The sequence below is a fragment of the Drosophila willistoni genome, assembly GCF_018902025.1.
Source record: "Drosophila willistoni isolate 14030-0811.24 chromosome 2L unlocalized genomic scaffold, UCI_dwil_1.1 Seg168, whole genome shotgun sequence".
Lineage (NCBI taxonomy): Eukaryota > Metazoa > Arthropoda > Insecta > Diptera > Drosophilidae > Drosophila > Drosophila willistoni.
The window spans coordinates 2,335,288-2,361,604 of NW_025814047.1; the positions used below are offsets into that span (position 1 = coordinate 2,335,288).

At 40.8% G+C, this 26,317-nt stretch overlaps 9 protein-coding genes across 13 annotated transcripts; 4 read left to right on the forward strand and 5 right to left on the reverse strand.

Moving 5' to 3' along the window:
* Positions 1-2,278: 2,278 nt before the first annotated feature.
* Cyp6g1 (cytochrome P450 6g1) lies at positions 2,279-4,771 on the reverse strand. Its single transcript, NM_001364532.1, has 4 exons — positions 4,747-4,771; positions 3,483-3,962; positions 2,637-3,425; positions 2,279-2,581 (listed from the first exon to the last, which is right to left on the reverse strand). The coding sequence occupies exons 2-4, from the start codon at positions 3,945-3,947 to the stop codon at positions 2,279-2,281; spliced, it is 1,557 nt and encodes a 518-aa protein (NP_001351461.1). The 5' UTR covers positions 3,948-3,962; positions 4,747-4,771.
* A 376-nt stretch (positions 4,772-5,147) lies between these two features.
* On the reverse strand, positions 5,148-7,368 carry LOC6643330 (probable methyltransferase-like protein 25). Its single transcript, XM_002066051.4, has 3 exons — positions 6,985-7,368; positions 6,734-6,931; positions 5,148-6,177 (listed from the first exon to the last, which is right to left on the reverse strand). The coding sequence occupies exons 1-3, from the start codon at positions 7,366-7,368 to the stop codon at positions 5,287-5,289; spliced, it is 1,473 nt and encodes a 490-aa protein (XP_002066087.1). The 3' UTR covers positions 5,148-5,286.
* On the forward strand, positions 6,285-6,728 carry LOC6643331 (small nuclear ribonucleoprotein F). Its single transcript, XM_002066052.4, has one exon. It carries the CDS (start codon positions 6,384-6,386, stop codon positions 6,648-6,650), a length of 267 nt encoding a protein of 88 aa, XP_002066088.1. The 5' UTR covers positions 6,285-6,383; the 3' UTR covers positions 6,651-6,728.
* Positions 7,369-7,374: 6 nt separating the features above from the next.
* LOC6643329 (protein LTO1 homolog) lies at positions 7,375-7,844 on the reverse strand. The gene has a single exon (XM_002066050.3). The coding sequence runs from the start codon at positions 7,795-7,797 to the stop codon at positions 7,375-7,377; it is 423 nt and encodes a 140-aa protein (XP_002066086.1). The 5' UTR covers positions 7,798-7,844.
* Positions 7,828-9,626, reverse strand: LOC6643328 (WASH complex subunit 1). Its single transcript, XM_002066049.4, has one exon. The coding sequence runs from the start codon at positions 9,605-9,607 to the stop codon at positions 8,069-8,071; it is 1,539 nt and encodes a 512-aa protein (XP_002066085.1). The 5' UTR covers positions 9,608-9,626; the 3' UTR covers positions 7,828-8,068.
* Positions 9,627-9,756: 130 nt separating this feature from the next.
* LOC6643309 lies at positions 9,757-20,745 on the forward strand. Of its 5 annotated transcripts, XM_047009743.1 has the most exons (13): positions 9,757-9,925; positions 10,410-10,696; positions 11,820-11,945; positions 12,018-12,233; positions 12,300-12,632; positions 12,699-13,425; positions 15,416-15,548; positions 15,606-16,112; positions 16,181-16,292; positions 16,360-16,462; positions 16,529-19,030; positions 19,094-19,567; positions 19,661-20,745. In XM_047009743.1, exons 2-13 carry the CDS (start codon positions 10,514-10,516, stop codon positions 20,446-20,448), a joined length of 6,204 nt encoding a protein of 2,067 aa, XP_046865699.1. In that variant the 5' UTR covers positions 9,757-9,925; positions 10,410-10,513; the 3' UTR covers positions 20,449-20,745. The 5 variants fall into 5 exon arrangements, with proteins under 5 accessions (XP_046865699.1, XP_023032075.2, XP_046865696.1 ...); XM_023176307.2 differs by lacking the exon at positions 15,416-15,548 and having other exon boundaries at positions 9,758-9,925; positions 15,761-16,112; XM_047009740.1 differs by lacking the exon at positions 15,416-15,548 and having other exon boundaries at positions 9,759-9,925; positions 15,761-16,112; positions 16,357-16,462.
* Positions 20,746-21,064: 319 nt separating this feature from the next.
* On the forward strand, positions 21,065-22,822 carry LOC6643308 (U3 small nucleolar RNA-interacting protein 2). The gene is made up of 4 exons (XM_002066047.3): positions 21,065-21,171; positions 21,235-22,046; positions 22,111-22,308; positions 22,385-22,822. The coding sequence occupies exons 1-4, from the start codon at positions 21,118-21,120 to the stop codon at positions 22,752-22,754; spliced, it is 1,434 nt and encodes a 477-aa protein (XP_002066083.1). The 5' UTR covers positions 21,065-21,117; the 3' UTR covers positions 22,755-22,822.
* Positions 22,823-22,908: 86 nt separating this feature from the next.
* On the forward strand, positions 22,909-24,293 carry LOC6643307 (transmembrane protein 177). Its single transcript, XM_002066046.4, has 3 exons — positions 22,909-23,248; positions 23,311-23,767; positions 23,832-24,293. The coding sequence occupies exons 1-3, from the start codon at positions 23,076-23,078 to the stop codon at positions 24,171-24,173; spliced, it is 972 nt and encodes a 323-aa protein (XP_002066082.1). The 5' UTR covers positions 22,909-23,075; the 3' UTR covers positions 24,174-24,293.
* On the reverse strand, positions 24,183-26,312 carry LOC6643306 (Hermansky-Pudlak syndrome 1 protein homolog). The gene has a single exon (XM_002066045.4). The coding sequence runs from the start codon at positions 26,228-26,230 to the stop codon at positions 24,344-24,346; it is 1,887 nt and encodes a 628-aa protein (XP_002066081.2). The 5' UTR covers positions 26,231-26,312; the 3' UTR covers positions 24,183-24,343.
* Between the last annotated feature and the right edge of the window lie 5 nt (positions 26,313-26,317).

Here is a 26,317-nt window from a genome sequence, read left to right on the forward strand (position 1 = left end):
AGGCAAGCTAACTTATAAATGAAATACAAATTTAAATTTAAACGATTTGAACATTTTCCGTTAACTTAATGGAGAAATCGTTTAACGAACTTTTGAAGAATCGTTGGAAAGGCCAGTTCCTATACGGCAAATTGGGGCCAACAACCGATTTTTTGACATAAAGCCTAATTTCTGTGTTAAGAGTTAAAGCTTGGTATAAAATTTATACTATAAATGATTGATTAGCTTGGATTAAAACACAGATGAGACAACATTGCGTATACGTAATTATAAAATGTAACCAATTTCGTAATTTTTTAAAATAGTTTTTAGTACTCTTTTAGACACTTTGAAATTTAATTAAAATAAAAACCACATTGTTTGCGCATATGAACGCTATGTGTGTTGTCCTTCAAATGTTTGATGTTGGAGTTCGGTTCAACCCGAGAACGTGGGAGTCGCATTTAGTGAAATCGCCCGATCCGCCTCCTTAGTTTGGAGAAATAAAAGTGAATATAGTCGTAAATTACCATTAAATGCGATCCCACTTTCTATTTTTCGTAATCATTTCATTTAAAGAGTTCAATTTATTTACATCACGTCAGAGCAGTGGCCACATGCGTCGGGATGGACATCGCAATCAGTCGCGGACGACTGAAGGGCCAATTTTCAAATGAGTGATCCACAAGCTGGCACCTTTGCCATATCGGCAAAGGTCCGATAGCCATCCGAGGGGTCCGGTGTTATCTTGCGATGTTTGTGTTGTCGCTTTAATGCATGATGTTGGTGTTTCAAACCATAAAACGCAAATCTGACGGGACCGAAGCCACCACAGGAAGTCCGGATCCCTGCATATGGGAAAGAAAGTTTAAACGTATTTATTATTATTTTGTACATATCTTAAAATGAATCTTAGTTTTACAAACTTTTAATGCTATAAGAGTATTGAAAATATGTGCATTTACAATTTTTTCACACAAAACACCGAATTTTTGTTTTTCCTGTTGAATAACAGATAAAACAAACTCTTCAGTATTCAGTTTTTAGTGACACAAGCACAAGATTTGTGACAATCCAGGCAAATAACATTGATATTTGGTAAATTGTAAAGGGAAAATATGTTTTTGGGCGAAACCTTCCATCTTTTAAGCTGGCGAAGATGTTGCCTGTGATGACAACGCTGGATCTAAAGAGGTAATATAGAACTCCAAAAGCTGTTCTAGAAGCAGGTCCTTTATACACTTCCCCCATCTGCCACTTCAGCTTCAGCTTAACTAACTTAATACTTTTATAAGTTTGAATTGAAAACATTCAATCAAACAACCGACAAATTGATCAAACGATCACTTTATTTGGGGCAGTCCTTTAATCATATTTTCCGTGAATTTAATTGTGACATATTCCTCATATTCTTCAGGTTCGACATATTCTTCTATTGATTGAATGATTTACATTATTTTTGCCACTATATAGGTAATATTTGATTTAACCCCCTCCTCACCTTGCGACATTTTGTGACGATTTCCAAACCCGGTCCCACCTTGGTGCAATTTGAATTTTAAGTAACGGAGGTAACAATATTATTTTTTAAACTTAACTCTTTCATTTAAATGAATCTGTAAATGAAAAATAGGACTTTTTTCTTATCTTATTTCTTTAATGTGCCACAGTGCGGAAGAAGCGCGTTCCTATGGACCTTGAGAACTTACTTGAAAGTGAGATATGTATAGAGAGAGGGTTTGAATGATGCGGATAGATATTGGAGTAGGATCGTTGACAACTGTTGTGCTACTAACTCTAGCGACTTGCGTGTTTTGTTATTTTAAATTCGGAGAGAAAACATTTCGCTGTCACCCACCTCGTACATCTTGGAATGCAATTTGATTGGCAATTTGCGTGTCTGATCAAACAAAAATAATAACCAATTGTCCCACGTCCCAATCTCCAATTCCCTTTTCCCGGTCGCACTTCCACAAATGAGTCAACAAACGATCTTTAGGTTCAACGTCTGGCAATCAGATTCACTTGACTGGGTTTATGTGGCCTCAATTGTAATCTGTAAGTGAACTATTCCATCTAAATCAAATTTAGCCGAGAACTTATTCATATACTATATATGTAGATCATCTTGATCATCGATTTAACTAATCTAATCTATTAATTAGAATACATTTTAATAAACATATCAATTTGAATTTTTATTTTATTTATTGAATGCGTAATTTTAATATGAAGTTCAAGGAGATTCCACCAGATTTTAAATCTGGCGCCCCTTTTGATAAGAATTTATACATTTTTTTCACTGTTTCACTTTCTCATCGTAAAGGCAATCATTGACAGTCTCTAGGTGTATACCCGTCAATGACTGCAGGACAAATCCCTTGGGATCGAATTTCATTTCCTTAATTGTATCCGCACAAGTACGCACATAGTGATTCTTGAGGAAGTGCACCAATCCAAGTTTGGTCTGCAGCAAGCCAATGCGACTGCCAATACAATTGTGCGGACCGGAACCAAAAGGCTGATAGATTCTGGTATCAATAGATTTACGGTTTTCAGGTGCAAATCGTTCGGGATCGAATTGATTAGGGTTTGGCCAGTACTGTAATAAAATAATATTAAAAACTCTGTTATTATTATCGATTTGGTTGTCCTACCTTGGGATCACGTTGCAGTCCATAAATTGGAATAAACACCGGCGTACCATTCTCCAAACTAAAGTCATAATATGGTTTAAGAGACCAGTCAGGCTCACCCTTGACACTTTTATATTCGCGATCCAGGAAGGGCAACACCGGATATAAGCGAAGCACTTCGTCGACCACCATTGACAGATATTCAAGTGAATTGATTCGCTCATAGGACAACTTGCCCCCCTCTTCTACAAGAGCCCCAACGATTTCGTCACGCAGACGCTGCTGTAGCTCTGGATGCTTGGCCATTTCATATAAGGTAAACGACATGGTGGAGGACGAGGTCTCAAATCCAGCTGTGAAAAACAATCCTGCCTGCGCCACCAAAAAGTCCTTATTACGAGCATAATGTGGCTTATTGGGTTCCTGAGCAGCCTCCTTGCGGAGACCCACAAAGACGTCGATCAAGTCGTTTCGAACTGTACCAGTGCGCTCTCGATCTTCGATCACATGGCTGATGGTGCTTCTCATGAAGTGGGAAAACTCAGGTGCAAAGAATTTAATCCTGAATAGCCCCACCAATTTGGGCACAAAAAAGGCCACAAAGAAATCCTTGGCACGAGAAAGCGTAAACGTGAACAGTTTCCTTCCATGATAACGGAACTCTGCGTCCGGATTGTGCAAGCTATGGGCTCTAATGCCAAAAGCGGTGGATGCTATGGTATCAGTAGTAAACTGGGCACACACCTCTTTGATTTCCGTTATAAATTTGTTGGGATATTTGCTTAAATGTAGCTCCAGATCGTCAGCAATCTAATAGAAGAACAAGAATTATATAGACACGATTTTCCTTCGTCGTCTTCTTTTTACCTCTAACATCAGAGAATACATCTGTTTGATCTTGCCACTGGTGAAGACAGGAGTTAACTTGGTCCGCATCTCCTTCCAGGCATTATTCCGTACAAAGAACAAGTTATTCGAGGCCAAAGGATCGCCATGTGGATCGCATTGCCCATATCGGTTGTGGAAACGATTGAAATCCTTGATCAGTATAGACTTAACCAACTCCGGATCACGTATGACCAAACCAGGTTTATTGATCGAATACATGCCCACTACAGCCTCATTCTTCATTCGAGGATCATTGTAAATCTCGGATAAATGCAAACCAAATGAGTTCTCCAACTTGAATACTGCCTTTGTGTTGCCTATAATCGGTGTCGGCGGTATATAAGGTAAGCCTTTTCGCTGCCAATAACTGTGATTGCGCTGGAACCACAGGTAAATGGCGCCCAAACCGGCCGCAATAAGCAGCAATGCCTCGGTTAACGCCATATTACACGAGGCGCTCTAAAAGAAAGTTTATTAGACAGATTAAAAGGTTGTTAAAATTCTGAACCTTTGCCACTTCAACCTGAATTGTACCGATAGGAGCACTTGACTTTGACATGATAAGCCTATTATTCCGCGCGCTTCAGACTAATAAGGTGGGGGCTTGTTTTTGTTTATTTATTTAATCTACTTGGTTTAATAACATTATATAAACAGCTTTGTGGCGGAATTGGCAGTTCCATTATACTAACTTGTTGCAAAAATGTTACTAGAAACCTGATTAGTCAAATGTGTAAACGACGCTTCCGGTTATTTAATTCCAATAACACTTTACAAATTGATTTGTGTGTTGTATAAATAATTGATTTATCCTTCCGGTTAACTTTATCTAAAAAATCATTGAATTAATTTGTCACTGAATCATTTTAACCGATCCTTCCGGTTAACTTTTTCGATAAAAAAAAATTATAATTCTAAAAATTTATTTGTCCTTCCGATTGGTTGAAGGAAAGTCAAACGATCCGTTGTTTAAATGTTTTTTTGTTACTAAAACGATCACTATATTTGATGCTTTGTAAGTATTAAATCGATCCATTGCTTTAAGTTTTAAATTGAAATAGCGATTTGTCATTGGAAATAGGTAATCGGTCCTTTTAATGCTGGATTGTCGTATAAGTTGTACTGTTACTTATAAACAAATTTAAACTGATTAAACCTGGTAGTCGGTCCTTCCGATTAAATGTATTCAACATCATTATCTTTGATGCTTTGTCATGATTACTTTTGTTAATCGAATACTGACCTGGTATACAATTGGCTATAACCGAAATCTAATAGACACTTTTTAATCACTCGTATAAGTATATGAACCGAAACACTGTTGAAAGCACACTTAATGCAAATAAAATTGTTGCTCGCGTATTTATAGGTAAACTCAAGACTCAGATTGCGATTGTAAAAACCCGAATGTGTCTGTATATAAGAGAAGTAATTCTAAGATTGCGATGTGCATAGAAAAGCTTTGAAGTGCTCTATCTCTATCAGCTACTACAGATAAAAAGTCCTACCGGAGCACGTTGGTACTTGATGATAACCAAATATACCTTGATGATAAACAAATAGGAATTGTATTAAATACACTAATTTACAAATTTAGGCAATGTTTATTTTATACCTAATTTAAGAAGTACATATATATTTAAGTATAAAAATTATTTCTCTAATTACACTTTTGCATGCTTATCAATAATTATTTGTTTCCCAAAACAAGTTTTAGTTTCACTCCTATTTTTAAACAGAGGGCAAAGCTAAATTGTCATCAATCAAAATCAATCTTCATATGCTAAGATTTAAAAGCAATAATTGCATAATGACGTGGAGATATAACAGCATCGAATAGGTCAACAATATAGCTGCGATCATAGCCAAGTTCCTTTAGGTACAGAAGGCGATCTAAAAGAATTAAACTTTCCAGTGCAGGAGCAAATGTCATGCGTAATAAATAAAATAGTTCCAAATAATGCTTATCCAGGGAATAGTCTCGAAGTAAAGCTTTTAGCTCGTCTGTATTGACATCGTCTAACCACTTCGCATCCAATTTTTTTGCACATTTTTGTATATAATCTGAAAAATCTTTGAAATTACGCACTTTTCCAACTTGCAGTTCGTTTTTCAAGTTCTGTGCATGCCGACACACAAGAACCTCGAGGCAAGCCCTGTAATAGAGTGATATATTTGGCAAATCCTTCGCATTGAGAGTACGCTCAATTGACTGGGCAGCCAGCATTCGGGCATTACGGCCCATACGGACTTGTCGGTTTTGAAGATAACGACTGAGTGGAAATCCACAGTCTGTTTGCAAATCCATTACTGACTTATTGCCAAAGAATTCTTGCTGCGAAAAAGTTTCCTTGAGCAAATGATAACAGCAACCAATATTACAGAGTATCTGACATTGTGATTGGGAATGAAAGACTTGAAGGCAAGTGGCAGCGAGATTGCCACAAGTGTGCAACCCCGTCAGGCATATGGGGGAACTGGGCGATATTGAAAACTCAGTAAATTGTTCAGCTAAGAGTTGGTTCAAATTCAGTTCAGTTGTAATAAATCTTGATGTTGTCTTGTAGTTCTGTAAACTGGGCAAATCCTTTGGCGAAGATTGTTTATCTCGGCATTTGGGTGGTATTCCACGGCTTTCCAGCTCGGCACGTTCAGTTAGACCGTTCCAGGCACGCTAAAATATAAACAAAATTCAAATTTGATTTTTAACATTATTCAGATCCAGTTAAAAGTACTGTTAAATTTCTGTTAACTTTACAGAAAAATCGTTTATCGACCATTTAGTTCCTTAATACGCTCATCTCTAACACTCACGCTTCTGCACGCTTCGCCGGCAAAATTTTCATTCCAACAAAAAGTAAAAAAATATAAATAAACAAAATGTCGGCTGGTATGCCCATTAACCCTAAGCCATTTCTTAATGGTCTGACTGGCAAACCGGTGCTTGTGAAACTTAAATGGGGCCAGGAATACAAAGGCTTCCTGGTGTCGGTGGATGGCTATATGAACATGCAATTGGCCAATACGGAGGAGGTGATTGAGGGCTCCGTCACTGGTAATCTGGGTGAAGTGCTGATACGTTGCAACAATGTGCTGTACATCAAAGGCATGGAGGATGACGACGAGGAAGGCGAGATGCGAGATTGATGCCGAATCACAAATACAACTTACACTTAAGTCTATGTACAATGAAATAAAATATATACATTAATTTATATAGTCGAACTTGCCTGTAATTTTCGATTGCGTTCCAGTGCATTTTCGGTGTTAGCTGCATTGGCATCGATGCCAAGCACACGGTATTTATATTGAAGAGCCAGCCGTGAGGACAGATAACCCTTGCCATCGCCGGCATCGACAACGTAGAAATTTTCTGCTTCACCAGTACTTTGGATGAGCCGATCTACTAGCGATGCAGTGAGTTCGACCTAATGTAGATGAAATATGAAACCATTGCTGGCTACTAAAACTCAAAACTTACCTCATGACACTTCTTAGCACTCATGAACTCCTTGATACTGAGTTGCTGCATGCTTTCATTTCCTCCACATAATTCTTCAAGGGTAGTAATTACATCTTTAAAATGCTTCAAGTGTTCTTGGTCTCCTCTTCGCAGAAATTTTAACCAATTCGGAAATCTTTCACTTTCTCCCTGTTTCCTGTTCCAAAATAGTTCTTCTATAGCCAGATTAATATCTTCTTCACATTCCAGTTCCTGTCTCAGCTCCTCGGGCACAAAACTTATCCAATGCTTGTCCGTTAGATAATTGACCATGTGGCAATTGAGAAAATCCCAATATGGCTGCAAATAAGCCAATAAACCATCAAGACGCTGATGCAATTGGGCCACGCCAACTCTTGCCATTTCCTTCTAGAAGCTATAATCCTTTACCTCCTCTTTCTCAGAGGATGAAACAATTGGCTTTGTGTTCTTTGTGCCCAACTGAGCATACAAACGACGATGCGTGTTCCGGATAACTTCTACGGCCCCAATAATATCTGCCTTCTCGTCGTTGGTGCGGGGAAACTGTTCGATAAGCAATCGCAGCTGTTGCAAGGATCGTTTCACCTTGTCCGTATGTGGCAGTTGCTGATGAGCCACCACCTCGCCGTAAATGCTGCCCAGCTCTTCGCCCAATTGAACTCCCTGAGCGTAACCAAGTTTATAGCCCTCGCTATTTCCCTGAGCCTGACCCTCGCTCCAGCCTTCGTTGTAGCCTAAACGAGCGTGTTTCTCCTCGGTCAGTACTATGTCGTCGAACAAGTCGTTAATATCGTCCGAGGAATGGGACATGCTTAAACCAAAAAATCAAATGTGAATGAATCAAATAACCAAAAAAACAGCTGATTTGATAGTTTTTTACACGCGTAGATAACATATGTACATATTACACTTTCGACTTTTTTCTTTTTCGTTGATTTATTTAAACTTTTGAATAATTTTGAATGCTCGCTTTGCGGGTCGTTGAGTAGCATAATAAAAGTAAATTTGGCTAAGTGCTTAAAGCCATGCAAGGCACATCATGAGCAGAACATAAGGCTATATTTCTCCCCCTGTGGTCTTCCTATTCTGACCAGGCGTCGTCGTCATCCTCGCTGGACTGGGAGTTTGTGTTAGAATTTTTCCGTGGTTGCACGGGCGGAGGTATGACGCGGGATAACTGAACCATCATGGGATTACCACTGGCAAGGTTTGCATCATTGGGATTTTGACTGCCCGAGATTCCCTTGCGCCTCTGCATAAGCTTGTTATGCAAGTCAGCCATGAGATCGCCAGTTACAGCAGCTGATCCAGCTTTGTGTCTGGTTGTATCAACCACATCCAGCGGAGCAGCTGCTGAAGAGCGTAGACGGCCACCAAGTGCTCCACCAGCGTTTCTTATGGCTTCCATCAGTTCGGAACGTGGATTAGGCGATGCAGCAGGTGGAAGTGTACTGGGCATGATGAGCGGCGTTTCAGGTGATGGTGAAAGGGGTTTAATCGCGCCACTTGTGGGTAAAGGCGGTAGTGATTGAGAGTTTCGCCTTTTTGACAAATCTGACATTGGCGGCGGGGGTGGAGGTGGCGGCGGTGGTGGTGGTGGCGGAGGAGGTGGACTAGTTGACATAGATCCCGACGTTCTCTTAATAGGGATAGGAATGTGCATCTGAGCTGCAACTGCTTGCACTGTAATTTCCTCTTCCACATCACTTAAGCCCGGCAAATCTGGGAGATCGTTAAACTGCTCGGATGGGGCAATCCGCGCTGGTTCTTCAACCGGTTCATACTGCAAATCCTTGGCTATTCCCGGTAAGTCAGGCAAATCCAGCGGCACGTCAATAGCCGGAGCAGCCTGAGCCATCGGTGTATAACGCAAATCTCCTGACGGTGTAACTAATTTTGTGGCTCCATAATGCAAAGAGTGTGGGGCCGGTGCCAGAAGTTGCTCTCCCGTCGCCAATGGCTTCTTTAAATGGGTTCCTCCGCGCTTCTGAATTTGCGGAGGCAGACACCGCTTCCACGCATTCAAATCCTCTCCGTAAGCAAACTCATTTGTATTAAACCTCAACAAAGACGACACAGATTTGACCCCGGCTAAGGGCAAATCACCCAGGCCGGAAGAGCGATTGGTCATTTTCCGATCACTAACCAAAGGCGGTTCGTACTGCTCCTCAGCTCTTACATGGAAGAGGACCAGCTCATCATCTGGCTTGAGATCCGAGCATGGAGCACTGCATCTTTGCCGGAAATCTGTCTGCGCCTGCTCCTGCTTCTGGTGTTCGGTCATTAGCTTTTGAGCCACCTGAGGAAAGGTGGCCGGAATCTTTGCTAGAACGTCACTGGCCGGGAAACGGGCGGGTGCGAAGATTTTGATGGCCCTTTTGGAGCCAACCAATTGTGCATCGATTTTTTCCTGCGCCCGTTTTACTCGCAGGTTTATTTCCCGTACTTTGGCACCATTCCTTTCCAACCGAGCATCGATTCTCTCAAATATTGAATTGATTGTTTTGTGTAGACAGTCCAGTGACTGGGCTGCTTTGATTATCGTCTCCTCATGATGGAGATCCGTCGGAATGATAGCCACTTCGAAGGCACTGTGTAGGTAAGTGTTGCTTTCGTCCATTTCTTATAAACATTAACAAAAGATCCAACAACAATAGAGTAGATAACGTCAGTGCTGATAAGTTGTCGATAAGTTATCGGCGTTATCGGTGCAAACTGTCGATATGTCATGTACATAATTATCTACGTGTATGGCCAACGAAAACAAACTGCTCATCTCTCACAGAAACGAACGCAAACACACAAAAAAAAAATACATCGCAGTTGTTACGTGAAAGTTTTCAAACGCTTCAAATTTGTATATTTCAAGTGCTTAAACATTTATTTTCGTTGCAATAAAGTGCGTTGAATTGATTGTACAAATGTATTATTAAAAAAGGTACGTGTATCATTATAAAAAGCATTAAAAGTATTTAAAATGTTAAGTGCGTGCATGTGATTATATATAGATGTATTGGTGAAATAAACGTGGCGATATCGAGACCGTTGTGTTAAAACACTATGAAAAAGTACAATTTACATCATTTAAACATAAAAAGTGTAAAAACTTCAAAACGTATGTTAATTTTCTTGTGAAATAATTTATGCTTTCTACGAAATTTCCATTGGTTTGGCGTTAGGACGAAATAAAAAAAATTACGGGTGGCCGCCATATTGAAATTTTTCTTCCAATCTGTGTGTGTTGTATATGTTCTGTATGTTGGGTGCATGTGTGCAGACGCGTGATTTATTTACTTGTGTGTGCGTGAAGTGTGTATCAACAAAGAAAAATTGCAAATTATTTTTTCCTAAAAATTGACAATAATTTTTGCCCCCATTTGCCAATGCTAGTTTATACTAATTTTTGTCTTAACTTTTTTCAGCCATTATTTTAAAACTGCCAAATATTTTTTTTGTTTGACTTGAATAAGTCAAGTCGAAGGACCAGGATAAAGATTGCAACAAGGATAATCCGGATTGCATCACCATGGACCAACTATTTCAATCGTATCGCGATGATGAGCGACGTATTGGTGAGGAGTATTTATCCAGTCTGCAGGATTTGAATTGCAATAGCAAGCCATTAATCAATATGCTGACCATGTTGGCGGAGGAAAACATCAACTATGCCCGTGTTATAGTTCGAGTGGTGGAATATTACATTAGCCAGGTTAACAAAACGCACAAACAAAATTTCTTTAAATTAAAAACACGCGCTCGTCCACGCGGACACATTCGCAGGCGATGTCAGTGAGATCCAGTGATAGTTGTGCCCAGAAATTGAGAATATACCTTTCCATGTGTGTATGTGTGTGTGTGTGTGTATTTGCTTAGGAAAATAGTTGTCTACTTTTAGTTTTGTGTGTTTATTCATTACCAAACGTATGGGAAACCCATGGACACTTAATCGAATTCCAGATGCTCCTTTTCCTTGATTCCACGTGTAATAAATAAGCACACACAATAAAAAGAAAAATAATTATAACCCTTGGGTATTAAGCCGAAGACTGATCTTTTTAAGAACTCCTCTACCAAGGTAAGATTATTAAATCTTCTATATTTCCTCTTCCTTAGTTCAGAAACGGAATCAAAAAAACTAAATAAATAAATAAACAGCATAAAGCGTAAATAACTAAACTAAATAAAAAAAAGAAAAAAAATTCAATAAAATGAGAAAATACTGAAACAATTGTCATCAAGTTGTCTTTTATTTAATACAAAAAAACATTGCCTGTTTACAAAAATAATAGTAAAACAGCATAAGTAAAAATATATTTAAACGGCATAATTTTTGTATGGCAGAACAAAATTTTAATCCCTATATTTTTTTTTTTTTTGGCGATAAAATACATTAACAAAACATACGTAGAATATATATATTATCAACATTTATTTATACAACTGTTTAAAACCGAAAGTTCAATTTTATTCCCCAAATTTACACATTGCTCTTTGAATTCAAAAAGTATCCTAAAAAAGATTTAAGACACGATGTATTCAATATCAATCGGATTATATACTACCCATGGGAGTTAATTAAAAATATAGAATTAGGATCAGATGGTAGCATAATACAGCTAGTTAGTTTTCCTGTCTAGACTTGATTTCACTTAAGGGCCCATCAGTTGCTCCTGCTGATCGTCGTTGGATGTGTCTGTCTGTCGTTCCTTCCTTTATTTTTTTTATATAAACTGTTTGCTCAATCTGGCGCGCTTGTTTTGTGTTTTTTTTCTCGCTCGATTCTTACCTTTTATATATTTTTACACCAACCCAAATTCCCATTCCCCAAACAGGTGCCGCCCGAGTTCAAATTGCCCATCCTATATTTAATTGATTCAATAATTAAGAATGTGAAAAGCAGTTACGTCCAGCTATTTGGGCAATGTATTGTCAACATATTTCTGACTGCCTTTGAATCGGTAAGTGGCTTGACTTAATCGTAATAATCTACATAAAACTAAATATATAAATAATCTAACACGTGTTCCCAGGTCCAGCATTCTCAGAGTCAGGTGCTGGAGAAGGTTAGGGAGCGGATGTATGCTTTGCGTCAAACATGGAATGAAGTGTTCCCACCATCTAAATTATATGAATTGGATGTGAAAGTGAAGCGCTTGGATAATAATTGGCCCATTACGGCCAAACAACCAACGACCAAAATACATGTGAATCCGGCCATTCATGTTAATCCGAATTTTCTCAAAACGGTAAGATTAACCTGCCTAATTTTGTCTTGCGTTTAAGCTAAAATTAAATATTTCCTGTTCAATTAGGGTATGGTTACTGTGCCCACTCTTCCCAGCGATATGGAGGAGATACTTCAGGCCAAAACCAGAGAGCTACTGGAACTCAAGAAACGTAAATTGGAACTAGAGCTGGAGCAGACCAAGAAGCATTTAGAAGAGCAAGAGCGACAGCTAAATCAGGCCACAGATGCAATACAAGGGCCTACAAATCCAATATTGATGCCAGCACCAACCCCACCAACAACAATGCGACCTCCTCTAGTTATGGAAGCACCTAGTAGTGGTAGTGGTGGCATGCGCAATGCCCGGCCAATGGGGCCTGGAGCGGTGCCGAGTCTGCCAGGACCACAACAGCAACAAGTATGTGTGAATTCATCAAAATGTTTGTCATTTGAACAATATATCTAATTTGGTTTCTCTTTATAGGCATCTGGTGTGAAGCCAAAAGTTCATCCTGTTAATCCTGCTCTGCTTAACTCAGTACGACCTCGAGATCCACGCCTGGCACGTCAAATGCAATCTCAAAATGGTCCAATGGCTGCACCTTTGCGTTCTGATCCACGCTTGGAAGCCAAATCCTCCAGTTCCTCTTCTCAAAAGTCTAGTCGCTCACGCAGCAAATCACCTAATCGCAACAGCGGCAGCAGTCGCTCCAGCAAGAGCAGCAGTAGCCCACATCGCGGCAGTTCCTCTTCATCCAATTCTAGTCGCAAGCGTAGCGAATCAAAAAGTTCCACAGCGTCTTCATCCTCATCGGGATCAGATAGCAGACATAAGGGATCACCAACCAAACGATCATCCAAGCAATCCACTTCCAAAGAGCTTTCCTCAGATCGATATGCACGTAATGGTTCGCCCTCAACAGCAGCATCTAAGCGCAAAAGTAACTCACCGGCCAGTTCACCATCAAAGTCCAAGCGAAATGCTTCACAAAAATCCTTATCGAGCGGTTCACGTGGAAAGTCATCAACGTCGTCGTCGTCCACTCGATCTCGAAGTCGTTCACCCCAATTTGTGGATGTTGATATGCGTAGATCTCCAGAAAAATCAAAGGTTTCTCAAGCTGCTCCATCTTCATCAACATCAGCGGCAGCAACGATTCCAAATACCGCAACATCAAGCAAAGCAATCATTGTGAATGATTTAGAGAAACGTAAGAAACAAATTTTAATCCTTATCTCACATTTGTTAGCCATAAAATCAGTTCAAAGTAGCCAAAGTACAGGCCAAGTAGTTGATGATTTATACCGAAATTACAAACCAAATTGGCGGCACACTTGGCTTATAGGCAGGCACATGTGGCATCCATGGGGCGGGGGTAATCTTGTCGGCGTATGTGGTTAAACAATTGATTTCTGTAAATTTTTTCTTGTGTGTAATTCAAATTTTCCTCGTTATGTGTGCAAGGTCGTTTCCCATTTACATTTATTAGCTTAAATTTAACTCGGAAAAAAGAAGATGTTTGAAGATGTTAAAGTTGTACATCTTGTAAATATATCGTTAATGGACGGATCAAAGAAGAAACAGCTCCCGAATTATCAGTTTTTCGAATCTTCTTTTACTTTATTTTTTTGGCCCTCTCCATGCCCAACTTTGTGCTGTTTGTGTAATTTAGATTGTTTATCAAATGATTTGATTTACTGACAAAATGCTTTCAGCAAAAATATTTTATTCTTATACATCTGTCCATAATATCCTTAGTTTACAATAGAGGTAGAATCACATATTGTGATGCTGTGGAATTCCTTTTACCCGGATCATTTCAGACCAGACTGAACCTTTTTACCCAAAATAGAAGCTAAATTTTAATATATATTGTCCTGATGAGAAAATCGAAGGCTCGAACACATTGAATTTTATTAAATTGGTTCTTCATAAACAGATTTAAGTAAATATTTGATTCGCTCTACTCAGAGGTTAACTTAGGATGTTTCTTTGATAGACTGTGATAAAAACCTGTGATATTTTATTTCCTAATCAATATTATCACACATATACATATATTAGACTGATAATTCTGGGTGTCCTTTTTCGTTGTTTGGTGCTGTTTTTCTATATCTATTGCCACTCTAAAATGTTGTCTCTCCTTTGAAAATAACATTTGAAAAGTTTTATTCATATTTATTATACTATGCCATTTAAAAACATTTTTTTTTAATAATTAAGAATCGTTTTTAAAAAAGTCAACAATAGAAGAGAAGAAAACATTACAAATTTTAGCTAAATTAAATGAAAAAAAAAACTAAACCCTAAAACGAACAACAAAAAAAGTCAACAAGTTCCAAATAAAAAATATGTTTAAAAACCTTTTGCATTCCGAGTTGTTTTAATTTAAAATGCAAAAAGCTACACGAATAATTTAACTGCCAGGTGCCGCCTTTTGGTGTAATTTTAAGTCTCAAATGTTATAATGAAGAATGAAAAAAAATGTGTAAAAATGTACCTGATAAACACAACTTTATTAGATGATTGATTGAAAGAAAAGTATAAACTAAAATCGAAAAAATTTTAACCAAAAATGAACCTAAAAATGAATCAAATAAAGATTGCAGTTTTAATTTGTTTGTTGATCACGTGTAAACTTAAACGCAAAAGTGAAACAAAAGAAAACAATTTCATTTTAAGATCTAAAAGTATTTAGCTGGTTGTGTATTTGTGTATATATCCTATATATATTATCTATATGATTTACCTTTTGTATTTGTAGAACGGCACTTTGTTTTTATTATTATTATTAATTTTTTTTCATTGTTATCACTAGTATTAGTTGTTTGTTACTCTTTTTTTCCAATACTTTTTTAACCCATGACAAAACCAAAAGACAATCCGAATATTTATCTCTCAAATTTTAAGTTGTTGTGTGAATTCCGGTTGATGTGTTGTTTCTTTTGTTGGCCTCATTTCTAAAGATTTTCCTTTACACTGTTTTATTTTGAGTTTTATTTTCATTTGATTTCCTTTTATTGCACAGCTGATGCATTATTTTTTTTTTGGTTTATTTTTATTTTTATTAATTTTTTTTTGGTTGTTTTCATGTGCCAAGTAAAAAAAAAAAATATTCCTCCCCAAAAAAAAAAAAAAAAAAAAATCGCAATAGAAAGCAAAATGAATTTTTCTAGATAAATTTCACATACTTGAACTAGGCAATGCTCCTCCGCCTCCAGATAAAGATACTTCAAGTCCGCCGCTTATAGAGGCCTCGAGTATGGACATTGATTTGAGGCGGCCACAAACGCCGCCTCCTCCAAAAATCTCAATAATCACAGCAACTATAATGCCGGCTGTTGCTGCAACAAAGGTTCATGCTGGAGCAGGACTTGTCAACGCCCGCAGCAGCACTACATCACCAACACCAACAACAACAACATCATCAACCACAACCACAGTTACTAGTAGTAGCGCCTCTATGGCTTCATCCGCATCCAAATTGCCCACAAAAGTGTCGTTCAAAATACAAAAGCCGTTAAATAAATTCGAAAAATCTACAGCGTATCTATCAACAGCAGCAACAGCAACACCATTATCACTGCTAATCCCAGCATCGTCGTCAGTCAAGCAATCATCACCATCGCCAGTGCCCTCATCATCATCATCATCGGCGGCGGCGGCGGCGGCGGCCTTATCTATCACCACCGCCACAACTACAACTAGCAGCAGCTCCTCATTGTCGCGTTCGGGTAATGTATCATCGGATGTCATTAACAATCTGTTACCGGTTTCAACTTCTGGTGGTGGAAATCCTGGCGAGAAGCGACCTGCTGAGCCAGTCGTATCCGAAATCCTAGATGACGATGAACTACCGCCGCAGCAGAAACGTAGTAAATCCGCCAAACTGGATGCGTAAGTGATAAAAATAATCTTGTAAATGTTTACCGACAGTAGAAAATGAAATGAATCCTATTTTTTAGTCTTTTCGGCAGCGAAGATGTGGATCTAAGACGTGTGATTCCTAGTACTACTCTGGCCGGACCCGTAATTGTGCTAGAAGATGATTCGATGGATAATTGTGATGCTAATAAGGTATTCAACTAAAAGAGAGACCACCTTTTATATAGAATTCACTAAACTTTTGATCCTTTTGCAGCAGGCAACATCGAAAGTTGCTTCTCCACCGAAAAAGGCTACTTTGGAAGAACTGCGGGCCCGAGTATCCAAGTCTGTGCGTGAGAGCCAAAAGATGGCCAATAAAGGTATGTAAAGAAAGTTAGCATGCTGTTATGGCCGTTCAAAATACATTTGATTTCTCTAAATTCTAGATAAACCCAAGGAGCATCCCGTGGCGCAACGTCTTAAGCAGCTAGCCGAGCTTAGAAACAGTGATGATTCGCAGGAGGCCCATGACGAAAAGGTACGCACTATTCTGAGTCAGGCACAGGAGATGTTTGAAAATAATGGCATGAATCAGGAGCAATACAAGGATCTCGTCCAAAAGGTGGTGGCAATTAACGAAAGCGGCAAATTGAAAGAGGCTTCGCGTCGCCAACGAGGCAGTAAAGATATGGATGTAGTAGTCGATGTGGAACGCAATGCAGCAAAGGAAGCTGTTCTGCGCAAGCGTATACCCAAACTAAAGGGTAATGAGAATCATCTTCATCGTGAAGTGGGCTCGCCACGCAGCGATGGCTCACCCAGATATGATGAGCAACCGACAGCGGCATCGGCAGCTGAGACATCATCATCGAAGCGAGTGGAGAAGCCGCCCCTCAATAACAAGAGGGAAAGGGAAAACAAAAGACGCAAGCCAAGCAAATGGGGCGATCAAGTTGCTGATCCTGTGGCAGCGCAAAGGGCTGCTTGGCAATTGGCAAATAATAATAATAACAATAATGCGAATAAAAGAGGAGGACCGAATGGAAACGGTGGAGGACCACCGCAAACTAATTTCCGTGGCATGCCATGGCAACAGCCGCCACCATCTATGGTAATGGGCGTAATGCAACCTCATCCGACACACACTCCTTCAATGATTCCCATGCCTCCGGTGCCACCACCCGCTCCGAATCTTGGTATTACTAAGGCCATCAATTCATTCGATAACCCCATGGCTGATGTGGTGCGCAGCATTACCATCGATGGCGGCTCAAAGGAGATTCGTTTCTACAACCAGGTAGCCGTCATTTTCATGGACGGGGATGAGCCGCACGAAATTGGCTTCCAGCATGGTCAACGAGTTATCCTCATCGACAACAATGAGCCTCTGCCCCTGAATTTCAACGATGAGTATAAGCCCTTTCATTTGGATGGACAATTACATCGCATACGTTTTGGTTTCCCTTCCCGCGAGCTTTACATCGATGACCATTGGTATGAGATCTATTTCGGTGGTCCCGCCGTCTCCCTGCCCATTGGTAACAAATTGCATGTGTTAAAAGCTGAAGGTCCGCCACCCAATGTCGACATTGGACGCATTCGCCGAGACTTGGTTGTGGGCAAGATAAACATGATTGTGGATGCCCACACTATTATTCCGCTATTTTTGGATGCACGCCAGCAAAACTTCCAACTGGGAGCCGAGCAGCATTCGTTGCAATTTGTGGACAGTTTCCAATATGCTCTAATGGACGGACAATTACAAAGGATTGAATATGGCGGCTTGCCCAAAGGCATGAAACTAAACGGAGGACGAAGCTGTTTTATTAGATTCGGTACACTGCCCAAGGGTGTGATAGCCGGCAGGACCCATGTTGCCGATATGGTGTATATCAAGACAGATGCACCGGCAGAACCACCTCAACCGCCACCATTGATAGTTAAACCAGCTCCGCCTCCGCCTACAGCACCAATTGTCCCCGGCATTGGTGTCGTAGCTCCTGTTTTGGATGTAGCATCAACAATTGGCGCTCCAGCTGTGCCCCTACCAGCAGCTGCAGCTGCCCTCAGCAATCTCAATATTGATGAACTGTTCCAGAAACTTGTGTCCTCGGGTATAATTGGTGGCGGAGCAGCAGCACCAACAGCCGCTGCACCAACAGCCACTGCCGGTGCTGGTGCTGGTGCCGGTGCCGGTGCCACAGCCAGTGCTTCATCTGCCGCCACAGTCGTTCCTGGTAATACAGCTGCACCAGCGGAAGAAGTTTCAGCCGCCTCTCCCGTTGAGCCTATCCAACGCATTGAGCTCAACAAACCAGAGACCATAAAAACTCGTCAATCCGCGGTAGTGGCTACGCTTTATCTGGGAATGCAGTGCAGCAGTTGTGGTGTCCGTTTCCCTCCTGAACAGACCATTAAGTATAGCCAACATTTAGACTGGCATTTCCGGCAAAATCGACGAGATCGTGACACTAACCGGAAGGCCACCTCCAGGCGCTGGTACTATGATCTCAATGATTGGCGTCAATACGAGGAAATTGAAGATGTGGAGGAGCGTGAAAAGAATTTCTTGGAAGCCCAGGGATCGGGAGGAACAACGGCCGATGCTTTTGATGATCTATCCCAACAACGTTCAATGGATTCCCCAGTTCCCACCTGTCCGGCCGGAGCTGATGATGTCGATCGCTGTTGCGACATGTGCCACGAGAAATTCGAACAGTTCTACAACGAGGAGCTGGAAGAGTGGCATCTGCGCAGTGCCATACGCGTAGAGGACAAAACGTATCATCCATTGTGCTACGAAGACTATAAAACGTCACTAAATCCTCCGTCCATAAACGAAGACGAGGCAAAGACTGGCACTAAGAAAGACTTGGATATGAGCAACAGCGATGACAATGCCACGGATATCTTGATTAAAGTGGAGGATCTCGATGACGACGATGAGGGTAAGTGCTTCTAATATAAAAAAAAAGGGTTTTCGAAAATTTATTCCTTCCTTTTTGCATTAGATGGCAATGCCAAGCACAGCTTTGATGATGACGACGATGACGTCATAGTATTACCCAACGAGGAGCCCAGTGTCACGGAAATCGTCGACGATGATGATGATGATGAGTATGTGCCTGCCAATGTGACACGGTTAGAAATGGGCGGCGTCAACGATGAGTCATCTCAAGAAAAACCCGCCTCCTTGGATGTAGAGGCTGAGGTAGAAAAGGGTGCAGAGGTGGAAATTGAAAAGCAGGTTAATAACAAGCAATCGGATAATGATGATGAATCCGATGTGGAAATCAAAGAGCCACACATTCCCTTCACCGATCTAGACACATATGTGGAAAAACCACTGCTGAATGTAAAAATTAAAGAAGAACCCAAAGATGATGACGAAGAGGAAGAGGATGAAGATGATGGCTTCGAAGACGTGGGCACTGTGGAACCATTGCTGCCCCTTCCATTGGATGAGATCTCTATCAATAGTAGCGGTAAGTGTAATTCAGTAAAACAAATAGCTTACTATCATAATTATGATAATGACACAATTGCTCAAACTTCGCTTAAATTTGTAAATTATGTAGAAACACAGACTCAAACCATTGGCTCCTCGGCTTCACCAGCCACCCTAGAGCGACCGGCATCGGTAGCCTCGCTCGGGGATGAGGATGTTGAGAATGGTAAGGAGAAGACGATGGAAGAGACTGAGCCAGAGTCCACCCATAATCTAAGCGCAGCTGGACCGGCACCGGCTTTACCTTTGGCTAGCATAGTTAATAAAATAAAAATAAATATCACTAAGAACTCAAATAGTAATAGTCATAATAGTGCCTCCTCCAACACCACCACCACCGCCACGGCCCCCACTGCAACAACCAGCGCCGGATCGGGAACTGCGGATGTCGTGTCGCCGATTAGTGTGATTGGAGGCCAGTCGGTATCAGAGCCGTCCGCGACAGCCGCCTCCTCACAGCTTCAGCAACAGGCGAGTGCCATTCAAACCATTTCCACAATTCCAGTTCTCTGCGGTGGCAATACATTTGCGCCCAAGATCACCTCCAGCAGCAGCAGTAGCAGCAGCGGCGTCATCAGCTCCATTTCGGTCATTGGCAGTTATGTTACCAGCAGCAGTAACAGTAATCGTAATCCAACTCCAGGTGGTGGCGTAACATCATCCTCAGTGCCATCAACAGTGGTGACAACGCCAGCGCCTGTCGGTGCCTCCACCACTGCTACACCTGCTGTCGTCGAAGCTGCCGCCGAGCCTGAACCGATAATTGAGCTAAAACCAGCATTGCGTAATGTTACGCTCAAAAAGACGAAGGCAGTGCAAAACGGTACCGAAACATCTGGTCTGTGCTCGATCATGTAAAGCATGAGTGCAGTACAGCATATATAATTCCTAAACATATTTAATTTACATCTTTTTTAACACAATTACCGTTACTTAGTTTTAGGTAGGTATCCCCGGGGGCTAACGCCCTGATCGATCGTCTTGGTCAACTTAATTTATTACAAAAAAAGGAAAACAATACAAAATTTAATAAAAAATACAACATATTTACAAAGTATACATTAATTTGTGATAATTTTATAACACCGAATTCAACCAATTTACTTAATAATTGTGAAATTGTGTATAATAATAAAAGAGAGGAATATTTAAAACTGAATTCAATACAAAATTGTTTATAAATCCCTTTTTCGGTTATATATACATTTATCATATTCAATACTTAAATAAAGATATATGCATGATGATAAACCAAAAACTATGTTGTTTGTTTTAAAAAAATTATGATTGTTTTTTAAACTTGACTTCCAGGCAAAATCACTTTGAATAGTCAATACCCGCGAAAATAGGAGTACCCTTAATCTTTTAGTGTATGGCCACAATAGTGTTGAGTATGGTAAAACGAAAAAAACAGCTGATCAATAATGAAACCTCTCACAGGGTTGCCGTATATTGATAGTTTCTATACTGCACGTGGGCATTTAAATTTTTGTTGTTTACAGCCATTCTTAAAATAAAAATCAAATAATGTCATCCTCTTTCTTCCTTAAACCCGGCGCAAAGGCTAATAAAAAACGCAAGGTAGAGGATTAATAGAAATAGAAAATTTTCTCCATATAAGCTAAATGTTTTTCTTTCCAAAAGAACCCACAAACTAAAGGAGGCGGCAAAAAGTCTGGAAAAACTCCAGGAACGGGGACAGCACCCCCAATCGCAAAGAAATCTCGTCGTGCCAAGGTCGAAGATGAAGAGATTGCCAGTGAAGATGAGGAGTACAACAGCGATGTGGGAGATGGCGGTAACACTCTGGCTTTCTCCTCTGATGAGGGCGAGGAAGAAACACCGCAAGACAAACGTCTGCGGCTAGCCAAACAGTACCTTTCGGAGATTGAAAAGCAAGAGGCAGACCGGGCAGAGGATCGTGAGCTGAGCCAAAGTGTAGAACAGCGTCTGCAGACCGAATATCTTGACAGTGTGGGTCGATTAAGAAGAAACATAGCGGGATCTGTTAAATCCTGTTCCGCACACACAATCCTCAAGCATAAGTTACACCACTTGCCATTGTGTTCCTTGACTCTTAGTCCGGATGGTAAATTCTTGTTTACCGGCGCTAAGTCCCAATTCCTTCTAAAATGGTGCACAGATAGTGGCAAAGTTCTAGCCAAAGCCGATGTGCTGCCATATCGTGAAGAACCCGAAACAGGCAAGAAACGACGCTCTCATATCATAGCAATTAGCCTCTCCACGGACATGAAGTATTTAGCTTTGGCCGAGGGTGGACCACACATCCAAATCTGGTGTCCTCAAACTTTAAAGCATTTGAAGACGTTTAAGGGTCACAGGGACACTGTTGCAGCACTGGTCTTCCGCAAAGGCACCCATGAGTTGTATTCCGCTGCTAAAGATCGTTCCGTGAAGATCTGGTCTCTTGACGAAATGGCATACGTGGAGAGTTTGTAAGTCGATCTAGTGAAATAACAAACGTTTCTGCACTTGACATCTTATTTAATTTAATTGCAGATTTGGCCACCAGACAGGTGTAACCAGTATAGATGCTTTAAGCCGAGAACGAGCCATAACCGCTGGCGGTTCGGATTGCTCCTTGCGCATCTGGAAGATTACCGAGGAGTCGCAGCTGATTTACAATGGCCATCGTGATAGCATAGAGGTTGTCAAACTTATCAATGATGAGCACTTTGTATCCGGCGGAGTAGATGGGTAGGTCCTAAGCTTGATACAACTAACAATTTGTTAACTGTTTTTAATCAATATTGTGTTTGTTAAATTATTGTAGAGCGTTCAGTCTGTGGAGTGCTTTAAAAAAGAAACCAATTTGTACCAACCAACTGGCCCATGGACTTGGGAAAAATGGCGTGCCCAACTGGATAACAGCCATTGCTGTGGTGGTCAATACGGATTTGGTAGCCACGGGATCATGCGATGGTTGCCTGAAACTCTGGCAAACCAATCCCAATGCTCGAAAGATGCAACAGATTCAAAGCATACCAATGCCAGGATTTATTAATGGTCTGACTTTCAATGCTGATGGCACAAAGTTGTATGTGGCCGTTGGCCAGGAGCACCGTCTTGGTCGCTGGTGGCGGCATAAAGAGGCCAAAAATCAAGTAGTTGTAGTTGACATTAAGTTAGACCCGAGCAAATAAGTTTTCCCTAATAGCTGTATAGATCCAAGACAAAAGTTGTTAAGTGAATAAATCAAGAAATTTTAAAATTTGATTTTATTTTTAAACATCTTTACCAGTGTTAGATTTCATATATATTTTCCAACACTGTAATTTCGCTTTATACAGCACTACTCACATTGCCTCAGCTGTTGTCCGTTGGTTATAAAACATACATATATTTCCAAATTTCCAATAAATCCTGCCCGTTTGTTTTATTATAAATAAATACATTTTTATTAAAGATCCCTTAGCCGGCAGGCATATTTCCTTCGCCAGTTGATAAACTCTCCAATAATTGAAATGCAGAAGCAACCAACAGGGAAAGGCGGTTTCTTTCCATACTTCAAGACTTACAATGGGCGCAAATTTGTCTTTTATGCAGCCGGAACACTCACTGTTAGCTTATTCGTTGGAAATTTTATTCCTCAGACATTTGGTTTGTCATATTTCCAAGACTTCGTGCAATGCTATAAGTAAATTTTAATTTACTTGTTTTATTCATTTCCAAAAACTAAAGTACACTTTAAAATTACAGAAATGGCATAGCAGTACCAGTGCCAGAGGCAGTGGGGCAACGACTTCAGCAGGCTTTTGATAAACTGGAAGTAGATGGCTTTGAGCGTAAATTTGTGAAACCCTTCAGTGTGTTTGGATTCGATCTCTTTCAAGCGGGTTCCACGAAATATAGCTTTGGCGCCGCTTTGGGCATACCGGTAAACTATGCCTATGCTGACGCTAGCGATATTAAGCGTGCGGATATTCGTTTCCGGGATCAGAAAATTGACTGGAGTTCGCCTAGCGGACAGCTGCTAGAGCAGGCTATTGTTCTGACCGAGGATGAACAGATCTTCGGGCTTAGCAAAGCTGTTCTACAATTGCAAACCCATCGCCTGCTTTTAAATTCTATCTTTCCCTGCGTTAATTTTCTAATGGTCTACACGATGGGACACTATTTGAACATGCGTCTCAATCTCTTCGCACGTCATGGAAGTGTAAGATGGCTTAAAGGAGTAAGCAATGATTTATCAACTAATTTTTAATTTTGATCGTTGCTAGGTCCGCTTTGTTCTTTACTCCATCTTGGGACTGTTTGGACTGGGCTCTTGGTCGTTTATGAAGGATTACAATCAAGTAGCCACAGATGCGAGTATTGATAAGAAACTGGCTAGTTTGGGTCCACAATTTGTGGCCGCCGGCGTCAGCTACTACGACAAGCAGCTGAAAAAGAACATGGCCCTCCGAGCATTGATTGGAGACAGTACATACACGGCGCTGGGCAATGAAAATTATATGCTGAGGCAAAAATCAATGCCATTGACAGCACGCAAATCCTTCTTTGCCGAGCGGTGGCAGGAACTGCAGCAAGCCCAAAAGCCAGCCACGACAGAGACGCCTTAAAGAACATAATTGTTGATCGGTTATATTTATTGTATAAGTTATATAGTACAACTAATATTTTATACATATATATATATATATATTTATATATAGATGGTTGTCTATGCCAAAACCATAAAATTGACTAGCATCGTGTAAATGGAATGATTAACGCGTAATATCTAGGAGATTCAAAAACTCTCATCGCCGACTACATCACTAATGGTGGCCACCAAGCGGCGGGCATGTTCAACGGCACATGTGGCGGTTACCAATCCCAAGTGAATACAATATAACTCATAGACTCTTACTTTGCCGGGAGACATCTTGGGAAAACATAGTTCGGCCAGATCATGGTAGTAGTCCACGGTTAGGGCACCAGGTTCAGCTTGCTGCTTTAGACCCCCATTCATCGGTTGATTGCTGCTGGTTAGAAAATGTGTCTGTAGATCCAAAGATGACTTAAGTATTCCGCCACCACCCGATTGATCTTCGAACCAAAGGAAATACGAGTAATGAAAAGCCTTGTCCTTCCATATCACTGTTGTTTGCCCACGCTTAAGATACGATCGAGTCATTTCCACCATACTCCAAAGCTTTGTTTTGGGTACCAACTGATTTGCACGTAAATCAGGTGCCAACATCTGTCCCGAACTGCGATTTACATAAATAAAATGTACCAAGCCGGGAAAGTCTTCTAGATAGGCCTCAATTGAGATATTGCGTGTGGCCTTTACGGCCAAGAATTCTGAAAATTCCAATAGCTTCGCCTCCACAATTGCGGCCGAGTCCGATAGTTGATCCAACTGATGTATACTGGAGCTATCGCAACAGGCTAATGTGAAAAGTTGTTTCAGTTCCTCCACAAACGATGACATATTTGATTCAATCCTTACTAACAATTCGCGCTCATAGTTTTTGAAATATTCGGTATACATTTTGCGTAAATTCTCCCATTTGATTGAGAACTTCTTGATGCAGTTCTCTAGATCTTCGGGACGCTGCTTTAAATGTCGTTTTAGGGCCGTTATTGTTTGACCAACAAATGATTCGAGACTCTCATAGGCGGGTTTAAGGGCATCTGAATCGCCTTGCAGCTGCACAGCTATGATCTTGTGAAGCACAAAGAAGGCATCGTAGATGCAACTTGTCAATGGCATATTTGCATATTCAATAACCTGAAGAAGCACTTGATGACCCGGCAGGCGAGAAATGTGAACTATGCTTGGCACGCAGCCGGAATTAACATCGTGTGAGACTCCCTGCAGAAAAACGGCCACAGCTCGCTGGGCTTGTACTGGCGATAAGGATGGGGAAGAGGAAGATGATGATGATTTCGCATTTGCATTTGAAGTCCGCGCCAGTATACCCAGAAATAGGAGGTCAGCGGCGGACAATGGTAGAGCTTGACGTGTACTACAGGCAGCTACCATTTTGTGGGAAACCATTAGTAGGGCATGTGCTCGTGTCTGTCCTGCCTGTCGCAGTTGTTCTAGTGTGGCGTCCAATGTTAGATGAATAGTTCTCTTAAGATCTGAATTGACGAGCAACTTAGGCATGGCTTCAAGCAAATATGTTTGCTCCTCCTGCCACAACAGCATCTCATAGCAGTCAAGGCACTGCGTCAATAGCTCCTGTTGCATCGCTCCCGCCTGGCTGCCAAATAAGTTCGCTCCATAGCAATAACGTGCCAGGGTAATGGCCACTCCCAGTTGCCGCATTAGCTGTTCAATGGGCAATTGACCAATCTTCAGAAATGTGTAACCCAAAAGGTCCCCGAACACCAAATTAAATCCCTTATCACACTGCAGGCTTTCATAGCAATTGTCGAACTGATAGTGCATGATTCTTTGGGAGCTAATGATTGGGCTGAAGATTTGCAGCAGAATATTGCTGTCCAGTGAGTGGGAGGAGCTGCAGGAGTAGAGTGTAGTGTCGGATGCCAGCAATCCTTGTGCGATGGCAACATCCAGTATTTTCTGTCCCAGCGGTGTATTAAGCTTCTGATAGACAACATCATTTGCACTATTGAAGACAATAAGTCCGTTCATGTTTATTTTATTGCTATCTGCGCTCATAATAGAGACACAAGCGTCGTTAAGATAAGAAAGTGTAGTATATTAAATTTTGCGGATAGTGTTGGTCAATGCATGGTGGTGGTGGGT

Coding starts and splice junctions, on each gene's coding strand:
- Cyp6g1 (NM_001364532.1), bottom strand. CDS start 3,947: ATGGCGTTAACCGAGGCATTGCTGCTTATTGCGGCCGGTTTGGGCGCC. Junction 3,426..3,482: donor TGTATTCTCTGATGTTAGAG/GTAAAAAGAAGA, acceptor TTCTTCTATTAG/ATTGCTGACGATCTGGAGCT. Junction 2,582..2,636: donor GACTGCAACGTGATCCCAAG/GTAGGACAACCA, acceptor ATTTTATTACAG/TACTGGCCAAACCCTAATCA.
- LOC6643331 (XM_002066052.4), top strand. CDS start 6,384: ATGTCGGCTGGTATGCCCATTAACCCTAAGCCATTTCTTAATGGTCTG.
- LOC6643330 (XM_002066051.4), bottom strand. CDS start 7,368: ATGGCAAGAGTTGGCGTGGCCCAATTGCATCAGCGTCTTGATGGTTTA. Junction 6,932..6,984: donor GTGCTAAGAAGTGTCATGAG/GTAAGTTTTGAG, acceptor CATCTACATTAG/GTCGAACTCACTGCATCGCT. Junction 6,178..6,733: donor AACGCAATCGAAAATTACAG/GCAAGTTCGACT, acceptor TTTATATTTTAG/CGTGCCTGGAACGGTCTAAC.
- LOC6643329 (XM_002066050.3), bottom strand. CDS start 7,797: ATGTCCCATTCCTCGGACGATATTAACGACTTGTTCGACGACATAGTA.
- LOC6643328 (XM_002066049.4), bottom strand. CDS start 9,607: ATGGACGAAAGCAACACTTACCTACACAGTGCCTTCGAAGTGGCTATC.
- LOC6643309 (XM_047009743.1), top strand. CDS start 10,514: ATGGACCAACTATTTCAATCGTATCGCGATGATGAGCGACGTATTGGT. Junction 12,234..12,299: donor ATCCGAATTTTCTCAAAACG/GTAAGATTAACC, acceptor CTGTTCAATTAG/GGTATGGTTACTGTGCCCAC. Junction 16,463..16,528: donor CCAAAAGATGGCCAATAAAG/GTATGTAAAGAA, acceptor TCTAAATTCTAG/ATAAACCCAAGGAGCATCCC.
- LOC6643308 (XM_002066047.3), top strand. CDS start 21,118: ATGTCATCCTCTTTCTTCCTTAAACCCGGCGCAAAGGCTAATAAAAAA. Junction 22,047..22,110: donor ATGGCATACGTGGAGAGTTT/GTAAGTCGATCT, acceptor ATTTAATTGCAG/ATTTGGCCACCAGACAGGTG. Junction 22,309..22,384: donor GTATCCGGCGGAGTAGATGG/GTAGGTCCTAAG, acceptor AAATTATTGTAG/AGCGTTCAGTCTGTGGAGTG.
- LOC6643307 (XM_002066046.4), top strand. CDS start 23,076: ATGCAGAAGCAACCAACAGGGAAAGGCGGTTTCTTTCCATACTTCAAG. Junction 23,249..23,310: donor GACTTCGTGCAATGCTATAA/GTAAATTTTAAT, acceptor TTAAAATTACAG/AAATGGCATAGCAGTACCAG. Junction 23,768..23,831: donor TCTTCGCACGTCATGGAAGT/GTAAGATGGCTT, acceptor GATCGTTGCTAG/GTCCGCTTTGTTCTTTACTC.
- LOC6643306 (XM_002066045.4), bottom strand. CDS start 26,230: ATGAGCGCAGATAGCAATAAAATAAACATGAACGGACTTATTGTCTTC.